The sequence below is a fragment of the Tetranychus urticae genome, chromosome 2 (genome assembly GCF_039701765.1).
Source record: "Tetranychus urticae isolate SD_2017Ah chromosome 2, NJAU_TeUrti_SD_1.0, whole genome shotgun sequence".
Lineage (NCBI taxonomy): Eukaryota > Metazoa > Arthropoda > Arachnida > Trombidiformes > Tetranychidae > Tetranychus > Tetranychus urticae.
This window is the reverse complement of record NC_142959.1, coordinates 10684113-10703191: the sequence shown is the minus strand read 5'-3', so window position 1 is coordinate 10703191 and position 19079 is coordinate 10684113. Positions and strand designations below refer to the sequence as shown.

At 34.0% G+C, this 19079-nt stretch overlaps 1 protein-coding gene across 1 annotated transcript; it reads right to left on the bottom strand.

Annotated features, from left to right (window-relative positions):
• Positions 1–3998: 3998 nt before the first annotated feature.
• LOC107359715 (uncharacterized) lies at positions 3999–17622 on the bottom strand. Its single transcript, XM_089267391.1, has 13 exons — positions 17177–17622; positions 15971–16303; positions 15637–15821; positions 15369–15568; positions 13810–15296; positions 13648–13751; positions 13352–13456; positions 12180–13275; positions 10269–12116; positions 9907–9945; positions 6762–8408; positions 4812–6619; positions 3999–4742 (listed from the first exon to the last, which is right to left on the bottom strand). Exons 2-13 carry the CDS (start codon positions 16224–16226, stop codon positions 4620–4622), a joined length of 8898 nt encoding a protein of 2965 aa, XP_089123517.1. The 5' UTR covers positions 16227–16303; positions 17177–17622; the 3' UTR covers positions 3999–4619.
• Between the last annotated feature and the right edge of the window lie 1457 nt (positions 17623–19079).

Genomic DNA, 19079 nt, shown 5'->3' with positions numbered 1-19079 from the left:
GCTTTTTTTACAATTATGGAGGCAGGTTTTTTAATGAAACTTCCCTTTTCTGGTGTAACTTTTGATTGAAAACTAGAAAATGAACTTATTTTGAAAAATAAAATTTTCTATTTCTGAACAAATAGATAAGTTCGATTTTTAGTTAGACCGACCCATTTTTGTGACCTACAGAGTTAGAAGGCTAAAACTTATTATTCTTGGATAAAAATTGATGCCACACGTCAACAATCAAATACTTTTTCCAATTTAATGGCAGTCCTCTTGTTTTTGACCATTAACCTAAAAAGTTTGAGCTTCGATATTTCGATAATGGCATCCTCTAAAATCTGCACTATTGAACAAAACTTTAGATTTCATTATGGGCTATACCATGTTGAATTATCAAATTAGTCAAGATTCTAGTAAAAAAGTTAGATCATTTTATAATTTGTCTTGACAGATTTGAGACTCTGTTTAAAATTAAATGGATACTCAAGCAAAAATCTTAAGTGTGAAATTAATATGCATCATTAATTGAATTAGATCAGATTTTATTCAGCATTCAATCATATGATATTATAGTCAACAATGAACTCTAATGTTTACTGGGAGAATGATGATTTCAGTTGATGCCCTTCTCGAAATATTCAGATTCGAAGTTTCTAGGGCAATGGCCAAAATCAAGAGAATCGTTGGTGAAATGAAAAAAATAGCCAGCCTTTGATGTGTGACAGTAAGTTTTATGTATGAATAATAAATTTAAGCTCGCTAACTCTTGCGTTCACTGAAATAGGTCGGTTAAATTGTAAATCGAAGTGATCTGTTTTACAGAAAACAGAAAAGTGTTTTGCACAAAATGAGTTCAGTTTCAAGTTGGTAATCAAAAGTGACATCATGACTAAAAGTTTTATGAAAAAATCTGCTCTAATAATGGTACAAAAGGCTAACGAAGTTTCGACTTTGACCTCGCTTTTCTCGAGAACTGTTGCGCAGAGAAACTTTTTAATTGCACAAATGGACTCTGTTTTCATGCCATTACAAACTAACAGAGTGTAAATATGAAAGAAAGCCCGTTTAACCCGCTTTTTGCGTTAATTTTGTGTCAGTTTGTTGCAATTTGTGCATAAATGTGTTAAAAGTGTCTTTTAAGCAAGAAACAAACAAAATAAAGTAGTTTAGTTGAATATAACTTGACATATATCTTGAGCGATTCCATTAATTTCTCTCAATATGTTAACCATTCGTGTTTGATAATCAACGAAACTTAAACTAGGGTCAATGAGATCACCACTGAACGAATATCTTTCATCCATTCGTCCAATTGATTTGCTAATCGAGTCAACTACAACAGGAACATGAGCTGCACCTGGACTAGTTGTTTGTAGCGTGTGTGACAAATCATTTATAGCTTCTTTCAAACACTCTCCAGCCTCGTCAATATCGGCATGTGAACTGGTATTCTTAGCATTTCCACCGGCCTCTTTAACGGCAAAGAGCATTTGCAGTCCACATTCACAAACTGTTTTGGTTTGACTCAATAGATTTGATTGAACTCTTCCATTAGTTACCTTCGAAACAGCTCCAATAGTATTATTGATCAATGGTTACAAATAGTATTCTGGGTCAAAATAATAGTCAACTGGTATTCTTAGCATTTCCACTGGCCTCTTTAACTGCATAGAGCATTTGCAGATCTGTTTTACAGAAAACAGAAAAGTTTATTTTGCAAAATAAGTTCATTATTAATTACCGTGTTTCCGCACAAAGAAGGCCAGATCTTATTAATGAAAACTTCACTTATTAGCCCTTTTTACTCTATTTGAAGAAGCCCAGTTTTTTTTCAATAGAGTTTTAGCTTTAGGGCTAATTAAAGGGGAAATCCAAGGGCTAATTAGTGAAGATTTTGGTCAATAAGCTCTGGCCTTTTTTGTGCGGAAATACGGTAGCTGCTTGCATAAAATCAGAGTATGGTTGGGTTTTAGTATTTGATTGTACTGATGCTTCGATTGCCAATGCTGATATTTATATGGCTAATTTTGTCAGTTCAAGTTGTTCAGTTTTGCTAAAAGATCCGCTTTTGCGATGAAAAGAGTTTAAATGGACAACTCGGTAAAGACGATTTTCCTGACTACCTCGGTGGTTCTGGTAGAACAACAACAAACGATTACAGAATTTTCCCGGATAACTTATCAATCAATCTAAGGTATGACTGGTAAAGTTTTGGACAAATTTTTTACCATTAAATTGAGACAGTTAGACTAGACTTACAGGCACCATTTAACCATTAAAATGAAAGTATACTTTTCAAAAATATTTTGTACAAAAATAAACCGATTTCGATCAAAAATCGCCAAGTTATGGCCTTAAATGGACAAAGGTGTCAAAATCTGATTTTGCCTTTCGTCAAAAACCTTATATTTTCAACTTCCTGCCAGGGTTTTGTAGACTCGAAAAATGGCCAAATTTGGCCTCAAAGTTGTTAAAAAAGATGTAATTGGCCTAAAATAACTCAACCCAGGTCTATTAAAAAGTTCAGGTCAGCATCGGAACTAAATTTCACGGAAATTTGATAAAAAGCGATTTTTCATTGAATTCAAATTGAATTTTTATGAATCGGGACTGCGATTCCGAACCCTGAAACAGATAATTCCACATTAAAAGATCTGGATTTCACCGGCAGTGGAGAAAAGACCTTCTGATCTTTTCAAGTCGGAATAATATTCGAAATAGAAGTCCTTTTTCCTAAAAATTCAATTTCGAGTTCATAAAAAATCGAGTTTGTTCAAATGTCCGTGAAATTTAGTTCCAATGGTGACCTGAACCTTTCAATCGATCTATTTTGAGTTATATTGAGTAATTTACATCTTTCTCAATAGCTTTGAGGTCAAATTTCGCCATTTTGCGATCCTTCAAGATCCTGGTATGAAGTTGAAAATATACGGTTTTTGACGAAAGGCAAAATCAGATTTTGACACCTTTGTCTATTTAAGGCCATAACTTGGCGATTTTTGATCAAAATTGACTCATTTTTACACAACACATTTTTGAGAAGTGTATCTTCATTTTGACGTTTTAATGATGCCAGTAAGTCTAGTCTAACTGTCTCGTTTTATTATTAAAAAATTTGTCCAAAACTTTACCAGTCATACCTTATAATAAATAGATTTACTAAAGGAATATTAACAAGTGAATCGCTCGAACACAACCCTCTGGCTATCATGACTGCTATAGAGTATTGTTGGCATTACAGCATTTCTCGATGACTTTAGACAAGTTCCCATAATGTTTAGTCGGCTTCTCAAAATGTTTAGACAAAATCTTAAGCCGGTCGTAAAACCAGTCACTCTTCTCAGAATGTTTCGACAGTTCTCATATTGTTTAGTCAAGTTCTCAGAGCATTTAGACAAACGGGTTTCTCAAACCGAATTGAAAAGGCAGAAGCAATCAGAGTTGGATTTGAAATATAAGTGATTTAGTTTTTCAATTAAAATGTTCGAAAATAGTACCAACAGAGGTTCCTATTAATAAAATTATTGATTATCATCGACCAAAAATTGTGAATGCCATATCAAATGGTTTGAAAACTCTTTTTGTCTAAATGCTCTGAGAACTTGACTAAACAATATGAGAACTGTCGAAACATTCTGAGAAGAGTGACTGGTTTTACGACCGGCTTAAGATTTTGTCTAAACATTTTGAGAAGCCGACTAAACATTATGGGAACTTGTCTAAAGTCATCGAGAAATGCTGTATCAATTAGACTAACCATTCTAGAATTATTTTTATCTTTTTATTAATTGTTCTAATCAAAATATAATATCTAGCTTATAATAGCTTAAAATTTAGTCAAAAAGTTAAATTAGCGGATTACTCTACTGTATAATCTATCTATTATATTATTCTAGCTAATATTACGCGTTTGTGTATTGATTTGAAAAATTGGATTCAATAATGAAACTTTAAAAAATTATAGTATAAAAACATAGCATGCGAGGATTAAATTATAAACAAGATTTACTGTATATAATTAATTTTATTGGTTATTTAATACAATTGTCTTGGATGTTATGACAAACTTAAAAATTACTGATATTTTCAGTTGATCCAGAAATTCGAACATCATCTTAAAATTATTTTTCACGATCCTTCTATGGTTGATTTATTTTGTTAACAAAACTTTGGATTCAGGATTAGGTTAATTCAGTCCAATAGAGAGTGAGCAGCGATCTCAATGATATCAAGCGTAATCATCACTTTGATTCAGTTTGGTGAAAGGGGGATGCTAAAAAGTAAGATTTCCAATATTTGTGCCATTCCATAACAGCACATCTTGACTGTCTAGCTTGTTTTGCAGAGTCAAACAAAAAGAATTGGAGGTTGAATGGAAAGAAATGAGGATAATTTTCACCATTGTCTTGATTAGATAAGTACAACATTACAGCTAATAAGTACTCCTTTTCTCGATTATTCAGATGAGTAGCATCTTATTGTCAAAGAAATGGAACCACTTAAAATTTTCCCTCTTCGTGATTTATATTATGCTTATTCAGGAGCCAAAATCATCTCGGTAGTTAGTGTTAATAATAACAGCAGATAGAATAATCATTAGATTGTGTGAGAGAGGAGAAGTATTCAACATTTTATACATTGATGAACTTTGTACTGCATTGTTTCAGATGCTGTTCCAGGTAAAACAAAAGTTGTGTCTCATTGTGTTCACAAGAAGGTGCTTTACGTAGTGAGTGGCGTTCAGATGGAAATATCTATTGGAAAAAAAGATTTATAAATAATTATTAAGGCCTTATAGACATAAGATAATTTAAATAACAAACCTGGATTTGGTAGGGTTTTCCGGCTTTGATTAAATGGGTAATCAGTTGCATGGTATGAATAAAATGAACATTTTCGTCCATCAAACCATGGACTAGAAGCAGACGATTTTCTTCATCTGGAAAATTTTTGGCTAAGTTAAGTACATTTCCTTTTGCATAGGCAGCTTGATTGGCATAAGGAGTATCAAGGTACCTTTCAGTGTAACCAGTATCATAAAGAGACCAATTCGTGACTGGAGCACCAGCAATGGCGATTCTGAATATGTCAGGTCGTTGTGCAAGGCCCATTAGAGAAAGGTAACCACCATAAGACCAACCATGAATAGCTACTCGCGTTAAATCAATATAATTTGTTGTTTCAGCTAACCATTCAAGTACCTCTACTTGGTCAGATATTTCAACTTGACCTATTCTTCCTTGAATATGTGCTTCAAATTTGGCTCCTCTATTATGAGAGCCTCGACCATCAATCGCAACCACAACGTAGCCTTCTCCAGCTAGTAAGTGCCGGCGAACCAATCGAGTTGATTTAAATGCATTGGTAACAACTTGTACTTCAGGACCACCATAAATATCCAGAACACAAGGATATTTTACATCTGATTCCATAAATTCAGGCTTGAAAACTAGTCCATACAATGTTTCACCAGAATTTTTCAATCTGTAAGTGAATAATTCTGGTTTAGTCATGCCAGGAACAACATCAGCAGATTCATTGTCAACCATAATTGTTGACGATGATGGTGCATCTGAAGATGAGCAACTAGAATCCATGCTTAAATTCCAGTTTTCTGATGTATTATTGAGTATAAAACCAATCTTTTGGAAGTGTACATTTTCGGTTGATTCAGCTGAATTTGAAGAGGAGCCTAATTGAAGATTGTGAGATGTTTGTGAAAATGATGATGAAGGAGGTGACGCTGGTGATAAAATGACTTTTCTATGAACAAAACCAAACGGAGGGATAGAAATATTGCTTTGAATGTTAACAAAGAGATCACAGTCTGAGTTGAATGCTAACAAAGTATGTGAGAAACCCAATTCTGAAAGTCTTCGGATTTTTTTACAGTAAATATCTCGATAAGAAACACAATAAAGATGCCGTTCTAATGGTGTATCTTTGAGACCAACGAAATAAACAAGCTCATTCTTTTCATCAATCCATATTTCTTTATTATGAACTTCCCATTCTCCTGAAGTTAATTGTTTTCTTTCCAAAAGTAAAGATCGTAGATCAGAACTAAAGAGATCATTTTCATGACCAGGATTTGTTTCATTCTTTTCTTCAACATCCATATTATTAGGTCCAGCTGGATTACGAGTAAGGTGGTCCTTTTTTGCTATTTTATTTCGCACATCCTCCCCATTAGCTACTAATTGCACTTTTACTAAGTTTATGTGACGATATCCGGTTCTTTCTGAGATCCAGAAAAATTCAACCTCGCTGCCTGGTTTCAAACAATTTTCATTATTCTCACAGGGACTGTTGTTAGGAAGAAAATGTATGAAATCATGAACATTAACCCAATAAGGACTATTGTCTTCATGAATAAGGATTTGAGCTGGAAAAGATTTACTCAAACTGAATAAACCCAAGACTAGATGTTTTTGTTGGCGATTAAGCAGTTGAACCCAAACACAGTCTTGAGAATGCCAACCGCATCTCACTAAATATTCGTAGTGAGGATAAATCGAGTAAAGAGACTGTAATCCAGGTACAGGTCCACAAGATGCGTCACTTAACTGATGAGTAGATTCATCATACTTAAAACTTGCTAATTTCAGGTCCGATGAAGCATTAGATCCACCTTTTAATACAAAAGAAAAATGAAAGCAATGATTAAAAATAATAAATTGAAGGAAATAGAGTGAACAATGTAGTGATAGAAGCAGATGGATCATTGATGAATCAATCAATTGTAAATTAACAAACACAAAAAAATTTATTACCTGCACGAGGAAACCTGTAATCTTCAACAGAGCCATTTGCTGTGGGGAGATGAACTAATTCAACTGCGCTTTCATCTACTTCCTCATATAAAATATGAAATTCCAGCTTGGATGATTCTCCAGCAGATTTTGTGGTCTTAGAAAATCCAGGTCTCCACCAAAAACCAGTGTATCGTCGAAACTCCTCTTGAATTACATAACAAGGATATCCAGCAATAAGTGCTCTACGATTTGTATTGTACTTAGTATTGGTTAATCGAAGTTCTTGACCAGTTTGAATATGGGTCACCCACACATCGTTGTCAGAAAAGAAAGCTACTAAATCAGGATTTGCAGGGCAAATAGCAGGGTTAATTTTAGCAGATTTACTGCTTGAATTGAGTCTAATTGGGTGATATGGAGGTGTGCCATCATCGTCAAAATGAAATAAATGGCCGTTTGAAGTGAACACAAAACGCTTACAGCTTGATTCATATTCATATGAGGTTATTCCACTGAACATTATTCTTTTTCTTTCGAGTTGTAATTTCTCTTGATAGTTGTTTGATGATGAATCAAGATTACTTTCAGTTGTATAATACTTGACATTTAAATCAATCAATGGTTTCCATTCAAAATTTTGTAAGTTTGATTTCTCTCGAAATGAGTCTCCATCATTTTCAACAAAATCTTCATCATCATTGGTGGGCATATAATCATCATCACCATCATTGGTGTTATAATTTTCATTTCCGTTACTAGAATTTTCATTATGGTAAGAATCATTGGAGTTGGATGTAAAAAAAGCTGATTCATGAGCGTCATCCTTGGTTTCAGGTACAGCAGAAGGTATTGCCTCCATACCTGAGTCAAGTGATGATTGAGAGGATAAAGAATCACTCTTAGTAAAATTTCTTTGATTTTCTAAGATATCACAATAGTAAAGAGTAATCTCGGAGCCATTAAGCATAGAGCAGAGAAAATAAATTCTTGTTCCAATCACAGTGTCGCCTTCATTGAGTTGAGCAAAATTAAAAGCAAATGGTACTCTACCACTAATTTCAAACAACTTGCGATGGGCTCGTCTAACTGAATCTTTCAATTGGGACCAAGTTTTGATTGGATTTGCTTGTTGAAAACTGACTCCACTGATTGCAGAGGAGACCATCGATGGAATGGATGGAATGGATGGCATTGATGGCATAGAGGGAAATGAAGAAATAACAGAAGACATTGGTAGGGTCATGGCTGAAGTAAAGTTAGGCAAATTAAGGTTAGACGGGAAATAACCTCTTATGCCTTGAAGATTTTGTGTGATAACTTGAGGCAATGGATTACTGGGAAAATTTGGTAACTGAGGAAATTGGGGCAGTGAGAAACCCCAAGATGGCAGTGATGAAGATGAGGTTGCTGGTGAAGCTGAGGATAAAACTGATGATGGTGTTGAGTCGTCAGTTTTCACGGGGACTTCAACAGATCCAGTCATTATTGGTGAAAATTCTCGCACTCCATCACTTGGTTTCATTGGATCAGATAGAATATATGATGTTACTGGAGATGTTGGTGATTGAAAACGCTTTTCAAGTTTTTTATCGATACCTTTATCCACCATGATTGTGATCTGTAAACACAGAACATTCCATTTAGGCCATTTACTAAATCGATGTCAATATTAACTAGAAAGAGTTGTAATAAAAACGAATTAATGAGATACAATCAGGGAAATTGTGCAAATATCAAGTTGCCTGCTGATGTTAACATGTAAAACATGCTACATGATAATGTAAAAGACCAACGCACTAATATATTTCTAATGCAATAAAGCACACCTCAATCTAAACTGTGGTTTGTAAACACAACCTGAAATTTATCTTCATCAAGATCCATCATGTAAAGCTCAACATGAAAATATAGAGTAAACTTCTCATGATGATAATTAGCTGAGAACTAGATATTTGAGTTATCATTTCAACATCCATTCCAAAAATGTAATCATGAGAGGTGTTATTGAGCAAGAATAGGAGAAGATCGATTTACTTGTCTTACAAGTCCTAGACTGATCATAATCAAGACAACAATCTCAGATTAGAATGAGAAGCATACTATATCGTTCAGAATGCAATACATATTGTTTTGGCGTAAATACTAATAAACAAACGTCAAATCGTGAATAATATTAAGACAACACAGAAAACGACCCAAAGGAATATATGAGCATGTCTCGCATATGGTATCAAGATAACAATAGCTTAACAACAAATGTTTAATATAATTAAAAACATACCTTCAATTGAACTATGAAGAGAATACGAAAAAAGGTGACAAAACCAAGTAGAGGTCTATCTTGTTTATAAAATCCAATTGATTGGGCATATCTAATATTTAAATTTAATGATAAATGTTCATTATGAACAAATGACAGTCTCAAATTGTAAATTAGATGAATTGAAAATAGTTTTCATAATCAAAAAGACCACAAACTAAATATTACATCAAAGTTGTTGATTTCATTCAATTTTGTTTCTGCTTGAAGACTGTTGTTGTGTGTTTTTCCCTTTACAGCTCCATCTGATGTTATAAAATATTACAACATTAGGCTGAGTAAAAATTAATGCTTTTTTAATGACTTTTTTAATGACCTAACAGTATTACATTATTGTAGTTTAAATTTATTTAAGGTTTTGAATCAAATCTTTCGATCAATGCTAGAAGTTTAAGGAAGGTATCATATTTTTATTGTTTACTTTTTCCCTATTTGAATTACATTAAGAAATGATTAATAAAACTGACATTCATTTTTGTTCACCTCAATGCTAATCGTTGATATTAAATCTTAATAATCCGCATAATGTTTTTAATTGACTTGTTATGTTTAAACAGTCTACTTTATTACCAGTTATCCCGCAATAATCGTATCAACATCTTTATTTACATGTATTTTCATAAAACATCGTTCACCTTCTAAAAAGCTGCATGAAACTCTGAAACTTCGTGTTTATAAAATCCTTAAAAAAATTGTGATTTTTAGTCGACCAATTTTGATGCACAGTTGAGGTTGCAAGCCAATTTTTATTTAAAAATTATAAATATTAATTGCAATATAATCAATAGATTAATGAGACATCGGTGAAGAATAATTAACTGAATTGATGGGTTCGTAGAATACCTAAAACCTTTTGTTTACATGAAGTTGAATATGGATGATCTATAAGATGAAAAAAATGGACAAACAGAAAAATTCTGATATCCTTAAGAATTTCTGTTAGTTTATATTGCATGTTACAGGGTGATTAGAGGGTTGAGAAATAATAAAATGAATAATTTACAATTTAGGATTGATCTAGGCTTAGTCTTTAACAAATAATGGCTTATGAATGAAATTGATGATGAAATGCAAAAGTGAGTGATGGAAAGATGCAGAGATAGAAACAGCGATGATTCGGTGATGAGTTTAAAGTAGATGATCATAGATAATATAATATATAATAATACACAAATTGATGATTGTACATTTCCAAGATATATCTTAATCACTCGGTGAAGAGATTGGAGGTGGTTGAGCTATTTGGTTGGTTGGAGGTTGAGATGGAGGCGGCTGATTTGCTCCTTGTGTAGCTGCTGGTAGACCATTCGAATTTGTATGAGTTGGGTTTGGAGTTATACTTGGCGATCCTGTGGTCGCTGGTCCTTCAAGTCCATTAGCTCGATTTGGCGGATTGGGTTGATTTGGGAGAGGCGCGTGGAGAAGGTTTTGTATCATGAAACCGCCGTTAGGAAGAAATTCTCCGGGATGAGGATAAAAGGCATTGGGTGGAAAATGAGCTGCCATTGCAGAAGCAGGGTGACCGGGAGGATACAAATGAGGAGGTCCAGGATAAGGTGGAGGACGTTCAAGAGTATGAGGTCCAGTTGGACGAGTTGAAGGAGGCATGTTTTGAGCTAAATGAGGAGGTCTGTTTGAATTTCTTGGCATAGGACCAGGTCTAGAATAAAATCCAGGTCCTGGTTGGGGGTAAAATCCTGGTCCAGGTCTAGGTCCCGGGTTAGGGCCATAGTGCATAGGACCTGATCTTTGACGGTATGGTGAATTTCCTGGATGAGCGTTAGGATGAGGATAAGGACCCGCATTACCATGATTTGGTCTCATCATCTGAGGATCATAAAATGCTCTTGGATCACCGGGGAAGTTTGCTGATTGAGGAGGATAAGGTTGCCTTGGAGGATAATCTCTGGGTGGAATGGATTCATGAAATGGACCAGGCATTCGAGAGTCGGGATTTTTAGAATTAGGAGCAAAATTACTAGGAAATCTTTCCATGTTGGCCATTTGAGGTGGTGGCGGACCTTGAGGATTATATTGAGAAGATTCAAGGTGCAATAATTGGGAAGGACTCGATGTTGGAGGACAATAATTTTCAATGGACATGGATTTCATTTGCCTTTGATTATTACCATAAGCATCTAATGACATTATTGAGTAGTCACTTTCTTCTTTATCTGACCCATGAGGTCTGGATGAAGCTGGATGAGGAGGGATTTGTTGTACATGATGAGAACTTGGGTAATCAACAGAGTTAGGATTGACCGAATGAATATGAGTAGCAGGTCCACCGGGATGACCAGGTCCTTTAGAGGCAAAAGCAGTTAATTGTGACAAAGCAGAAGGCTTTCCTGGGGGAAGAATTAAATTTGGAGCAATTCTTTGAGATACATTTGGGCCAAGAGACTCTTGTCGATGATCTGGAGGTACGTTTCCACTCATAGGATGAACGGGTCCATCTCGAGGGATGTTATGTTGATGTTCACCAACATCTTTTTGAGGTCCCACCAAATGCAGAGGTAACGCTTTATTTACTTCAGTTACAGTTACTGGTATTACTTCCGCAGTGGGTATTGATTGTGGTTTTTCAGCTGATAAATTTTTATTTGGACCAAATGAATCACTTTGAACTTTCCCTGACTCAGCATCAGGGATGGTTTTTGTTTCTTGAGAATCATCAGAATTTTCAGCTAAGCTCATCATACGTGCTTTTGATAAACGAGGCTTACCACGCATTTCAAATTTCTTAGCTGGTTTACCTTTAGGTGATTTTGATTTTTTCGGACTTTCTTTAACATCATGACGTTTTTTGGATTTCTTTTCTTCAAATTCTTCTTCGTCATCTTCTTCTGGTTCATCATCATCCTCTTCGTCACTAATAGGTTTTGATTTAGCCTTTTTGTCCTTTTTGCTTTTAGCTAACTTTTCTTCTCGTTCGCTATCATATCTTTCGTCTTCATCATTTTCTTCTTCCTCCTCTTCTTCTTCTTCCATCTCTTCTTCCTCCTCGTCTTCTTCGTCATCCGAAATGGCATTTTTCTTCTTTTTCTTTTTTGCTGTTAAATTAAAAATAAATATTAGTATAAATTAAGATTTGTTAAAATCAAATTTGAACTTACTTGTAATATCATCGTCGTCTTCATCTTCCCATTCTTCATCGCTTGTCTCTGAACCACTTAATTTACGTTTTTTACTCTTTTTACTTTTCCATTCGTATTCTTCTTCCTCTTCTTCATCAGAGGTAAACTCTTTGTAACTAACCCGCTTTTTAGCTGCAGCTCGAGTTCGCGATCTTTTTCCAGCTCCATAATCACTGTCGTCAGAGTCAACAACAAAATCATCACGACGATAACCTTTCTTTTTACCTGACTTTCCTCTCATAACTTTTCGACCTTTTGATTTTTTAGATCTTCTAAAATCTTTCCAAGACTCATTACTTTCTTCTGTTTCATCATCAAGTTCTTCAAGACTTTCCTCGGACAAATCTTCTACTTCTGTGTCCGAACCACCTTTAAATGATTCATCAGAGTCATCATCTTCAGAGGGAGGCTCCAAGTCATTTAATCGTCGTTTCTTCAAGTGTCTTGATAACTTTCTTGGTTTTTCAGGCTCGAAATCAGAATCCATATCTACTTCCTCTTTCTCTTCAGCTTCAGGTGGTTCATTCTGTTCAACTTCAGCTGGCACAGGATTCTCAGGTTTGATTTCGGGTTGAGTAGTAATTTTTAATTCTTCCTCCCTTTCTTCGGCTTCTTGTTGTTTCAAAGCATGTTCAATAGTAGCCATATCTTTTCCTCTGGATTGACCGTAAGGAGCGTCTGGTGGGGCATCGTAACCTTCATCTAAAATTGCTGAGTTAATCATTTCATCATATTCGGTGAATTGATAACTAATTTTCTTTCGGCTTCTTGAGGAACGTAACATCAAGTAATCACTCTCGTCACTATCATCCTCTGAATCATCATTGTCACTCCTATCATCTTCTGAGTTATCGTCATCGGATAACCTTCTAGAATATTTTCGTGCACGTTCTTTGACACGTTCCTCATTTGTAGGTTTTTTACAAATTTCAATTTTTGGCTTCGGCTTTGATAATGCATCAAGACTAGCAGCTACTTGCTTCAATCTTTGTTTACGCATTTCTTCCAGTTCTCTTTTTTCAAGAGCCTTTGCTAGTGCTTCGAATTTTTCTTCTAGCTTTTCAAGTAAAAAGAGCTATAATAAATAGAAAGAGGAATTTATGAGAAAAACTTGTAATTGCAAAATTCGGACAAGCAAAACAGAAACTTACATTTTCACAAGGTGGACAAAACCAATCGCCATCAGGAATTAACATCAATGGAGGTTTAAGGCAAGCCGTGTGGAAACCAGTGTCACATTTATCGCAAAGAAGTATCTGTATCAGATTAAATAACAGAAAATCAGTAAGCTTCAATCATGATATATTAAGGTGATTTGTAAGAAAATAATCAAAATTTTATTCCGATTTTTCCTGAATATTAGCATTGATTTGATTAATTTTAAAATATAACCAGTAACTTTCAAACGGATCACCTTAATATTTAGGATACTCTAAAGTTTACATACCCATTCTGGATGATCATATTTACCACAACGTTGACATGGAGTATCGTCGTTTATTTCTTCTTCTGCCTCACTGCTTGATCCTTGATCAGTTATTTTCTCTTTTACTATGAAATGCAAAAATATCATTAATAATTAATCATAATTAAAAAATAGGGTTCTTACTTTTCTTCGCTGTTCTAGCTCTTTTCAGGATAATGGGTTCGGCGTCAGGATCAGGTTCTTCACAAGCGAATTCATCTTCATTGTCATCAAATTGAAGAACTTCGTCGTCTTCTTCCTCGATCTCTTCTTCTTCTTCTTCTTCACTAGATTCACTGGAAGAAGCACTATCCCAAGGACAACCTGCTTTTCCAGCTTTCCCTCCTTTCCCTCTTTTCCTCTTTTTGGTCCGCTTTTTAGTCGTAACATGATCACTATCACTAGAGCTGTCTTCAGTTTGATAAACATTGTCCTTTTTAGAGTCTCTGCTAAAACTATCACAACTGTTTTCTTGAGATTTTACTTTGTTAGCTTGCATTTTCTTGGCCATCTCTTCTAATAATTGTTGTTCTCGTTTCACTTTTTCAGCAAGCTCAGCATTTTTCTTTTCTTGCAAAGCTTGTATTCTACGACTTTGGCGCTTAACAGGCTGTGGAGACGGAGATCTTGCAGCCTTTTCGATAATTTCCAGTTCGGGAATAGATACTTTACGACCTCTACCTCGGCCACCGCCCCTCCGACCACGGGTTTTAGTGTCAACTTTTGTAGGTTTCACATCAGTCGCACTTTGACTTTCTGATTCTGACTTTTCATCGAGATTTCGATCATTTTGGTTTTGAGGAGCTCTTTTCCGAAGTCCTCTTTTAGGTTTTCGGCCTCTTTTTTTGGCCGAGCCAGAAATTGTACTTTTCAATTCTTCGTCCTCACTCTCTTTTTTATTCTCTTCTTGATCTTGTAGATTTTCGGATTCTTCAAGAGATGGTTTGACTGGACAAGTAGATGCTAATGATGATGTCAATGGTGATGGTAATGATGGTGAGGATGATTTCAATGGAGTAATTAATGGTATTTGTTCATGTGAAGGTTTAGATGAGTTTGGTGGAAGAATGGGCAGATGTGAATTAGCACAGACTTGATCCACAAGTTGATTGCATAAATCAATTATATCTTGAAATTCAACATCAAAACTTTTGTGCATTAGAGTACTATCCGATGAAATTTTATCTAAAATATCATTAAGAACATCACCAACTTCAGAGTCAATAGATGATAAATAATTTGATGCATTAAAATGGACATTATTACTTGATGAAGAAGATTCGGAAGTTAGATTAGTTGATTGTTTAGGCTCCATGCAAATCTCTTTTTTAATTTCATTTTTTGGAATGCATTTATTCTGTGAGCGTTGATCACAAGTCAGCTCCTCAAGATGTTCAACATTTGGTTCTTTAAGTTCATCGTGATTTTCACTTTTCACTTCTATTAAATGATTTTGCTTTAACAAACTAGATTTTTCTTCTCTGGGTTCTTCTTTGATATTAACACTTGATTCGTTTAAATTACTATCTTCATTTTCACTGATATTTTCACTGACTGGCGCAGAATCTTTAAGTTGATCGAGACTCTGAGATTTCAAGTTTGAGATGAGAGCGGCAAGATCGTCTTTATCTCTGTGTAAAAAAAGTGTAAATAATAGTTTAATTATCTAATTCTGGTTTATGTTCATTTCTTTTTCTTCTTACTTTGCAATAAGAATCCAGGAATTTTCATCATCTGGTTCTTCTCTATAAACTCTAAGACATGAGTGTGGATCGAGCTGGTACCAGTATTGATTACCGTGAATATCCCTTCCAATAGGAGCCAAACGAAGAGTTGAAGCTTCCATAGCATTAATACTACTTTTAAATTTTGCATTGTAGTCGAACTGAGCTTCAAGAAGAGTCTGAAATAGAAAAAGTAACGATTTTAAAATCAATCCTTTTATTCGAGCATTTTAAGCAATATATTTACCTTAAAGGCGGTAATTCGAATACCAAGGTTAACGTTTTTATAACCGTATCTTTCAAGTTCCCAAGCATCGACATTTGAGTATTCGCTAATAAATCTGGCTAGAGCTCTTTCCCACTTATCGCGTTGAATATACTTTCGTCTTTTCCTTAAAAGTTTAATGTGCAATTCCACGAGTTCTTCTGGAGCTGAAATAAACGAGAAATTTTAATATTAGGTCAATTTGAAAATAAAATGGACATTTTCTAAACTTTTAAACTTGGATAACTTTGAAATAACAGCTACAAAATTTTAATTATAATGAATATAACTTTGAAATCTGAATGAAATCACTTACTAGTATCATTGGTTTCTAGCATCGTTTTTAATTTAGCTATATCCAGATGTAGGTCAAGAGAGGAGCCAAATTGTTCAATAAATGAACAAATGACTGCGAAATTGGAATCATTTTCACAAATAGGGTTCTCCTTAGTATTAATCTTATTTTCAGTCTCTTCTTGTTTTGGAGAACTCATATCAACATCATTAGACTCCACAGTACAGCTGGCCTTTTCTGGCTCTATACAGTTTTCAACCGCTTCCTCGGGCTCCATTAGCGTCACCTTTTAAAATCACAAACAAAAAGAATCCACCAAGAAGCAGAAAGGAAAGGATTTATAGTCGCCGGTAACTGTTGAAAGAAGAATAAAAATTTGTATTAAAAGAAATATGAGATTAAAAAGCACCATTAAACTGTCAAACTGTTGTATTGAATGAAAAAATGAACTTGCTTTTTTTGAAAACAGTAAATAATATTGGTTTCTTAAACCGCATTCTTAGTAATAACACATGAAATATCTGTAATGCGTTGATAATTAAGAGAGTAAAATGAATTCGCATGATTCATAATAATACACATGAACAATGACAAAATAATCACTGATGACAATTGTCTAAAACATTTTTTATTTGAATCTGACAATCCATTTTCGTGGTGTAGGTTAAAAAAAGAAAAACTTGAAGGAAAGCGCAAAAACACGTGATGTAAAATTGAATAACAATACAAAACACACTGAAAATTGTTAACGAAGTAATAAATAATAATTTATTCTTAAGTCTATTAAATCCTAAATATTTTAAAAAATGAGTGATCAAAATGTGAATTTTATCATAAAATGTGCATAGTATTTAAGCGATGCAGATGATCAAGAAAAAACATAAACCTATAGATTTATTGGGCTCACAAATATCATTTTAAGAAGACAATAGTCTCTAGAATCTAAACACATATAATTTCATTTATCAGATTTTTACAAGCAAGCGGGACGATAACAGAATAACTCCAATGCGTATTAACTAATTATTAATCATGCCTGAAATGATTTCCATGTTTTGACGGAAAAATTCAAGTCATGACAGGGAGATATGGTTCTATAGTGAAGACAAATGGACAGATGGATTTTTGTCAATAGCGATTAGCGTTAAGATAGGAACAAATTGGGCGCAAGAACAATTATAAAGCCAAAAAATTTAAAAATGAGTAATTATTATGATTAAAACATACCTTCACTGGGCTATGAAGAAAATATGGCAAAAGGTGACAAAACCGAGTAGAGGTCTAGCTTGTTTATAAAATCCAATTGATTGGGCATATCTAGTATTTAAATTTTATGATAAATGTTCATAATGAAGGTATGACAGTATCCAAAATGCAGATTAGACGATGAATTAAACAACAATTAGTAAAAATAGTCCTAAAAACACAAACAAATACATCAATTATTAAGTTGTTTATTTGATTCACTGTTGTTTCCCGATAAATTTTTGAAATTTCTGTAAAAGCACAGCTCCATCTAGCGTCACAAAATATATTTACATTTACCGATCTATGATTTAGAGCATTGAATCACATTCAGAACAATTCGTAATTTCGATGCAAAAATTAAGCAAGAGAATAGGATATCGGCAAGGATACATCTAAAATTTCATAAGCTTCAACTGCAGATAAGTGAGCTTCATTTGTTAAAAACCAATTAAATTAAACTACAATGGAAGTAGATCAATGGTTTTCGTTAAAATTTACAATCTTATCTTCAACCCGAATTGGTCATTGGCTTACTAAAGGGTGTTAAGCTTCATTTTTAACAAATTTATCTCAAGATAGAGGAAAGGTTAATCAAAATATAAGAGCAATAAAAGTGACCGATTCATCTTTATCGTCATGTTATCACAATCTTCATCTTCAGATAATTTTTCAGAAATAAACCCTAACACCCTTTATAATAAGACTAAATAGTTGAAGCTCAAGAAAAATTAAGGGTGAGAGTCTAGTTATACGGACACATATAATAAACAGTGCTATAGATTCAAATAAATAATCGATTATTATCGCGCTCTAGGTCGGACTAGGTTAGGTTAGGTTAGATTAGGTTAGGTTAGGTTAGGTTAGGTTAGGTTTGGTTAGGTTCGGTTGGGCTTGGACGGCCTGGGGCCTCAATTAACGGCTTTGTTATTGTTTTGTGTCCGTATAACTAGACTGTTACCAAATTAAGATTTGAAAAACAAAAGATTCATGTTTATAAGGATTAATGAAAAAGGATCTCGATGAATTTCAAGGCGATGCTTGAACTTATTCAATTTTTAATGGTCTTGATGTCGTGAAATTTTGGTCTTGCTTGCAAACACTTATGAACGCAACATTATTGAGCTAAATAATTAAATATCAATCATGCCAAATCAGCAAAAAGAAATCAGCTGCAGCTAAATTCATCTGCTTCTTTCTAAAATTCAATGACAAAATATTACAAATATTTCGGCATCAATCTATTGAATTATGAGCCCAAAAGCTTGAAATACACCAGAATTAAAACATTTCAATAATGAACATGTAAGATCATCCAGTTTACATAATTATCGGAACAATTTTAAGGTTTTCTAAACCATCTTTATTTGAGCACAGAGTTGAAGTATTGCATATTTGATTAATTTTGTATACTTTTAAAAAAAAGTCAAAGTATCAAAATCCACAAAATCTTTAATCATTCTATTCGTCTTTGAATCCTGCAGGACGTTTTTCAATGAAATCTTTCATTCCTTCCATTTTATCGTGAGTTCCAAAAGCAGCATGGAAATACCGTAACTCTGATTTAAGTCCTTGTTGTAAAGTTGTCTCGAAAGCTTTAAGGAAAAAAAGATTAGATTAGATTAATACAATAGATAAGATAAAAAATATTAAAGATGTAAAGATAATTTGAAAAAAAACTCTTCAAAACTTACAATTATTGACAGCCTAAAATCCAGACTTCATTATTGATTCAATTTCCCATTGAAAACTTTTCTGGTTATTTTCGGATTTAATTCATTCAACCAGATTTTCAATAAAATTACCAACCTAACCTAACCAAAACAGACTATAATTAACAGCATAGTAAAGTCTAATAAGTAAACTCTGTCAAATCGTCAAGTCG

What these genes read in the sequence shown, in the direction of transcription:
- LOC107359715 (XM_089267391.1), bottom strand. Translation starts at nt 16,226, where the DNA reads ATGGAGCCCGAGGAAGCGGTTGAAAACTGTATAGAGCCAGAAAAGGCC. An exon ending in TCCTGGATTCTTATTGCAAA is followed by an intron (nt 15,297 to 15,368) that starts GTAAGAAGAAAA and finishes TTTTTTACACAG; the next exon opens with AGATAAAGACGATCTTGCCG. An exon ending in AATCTCTTCACCGAGTGATT is followed by an intron (nt 9,946 to 10,268) that starts AAGATATATCTT and finishes TTCATCTTATAG; the next exon opens with ATCATCCATATTCAACTTCA.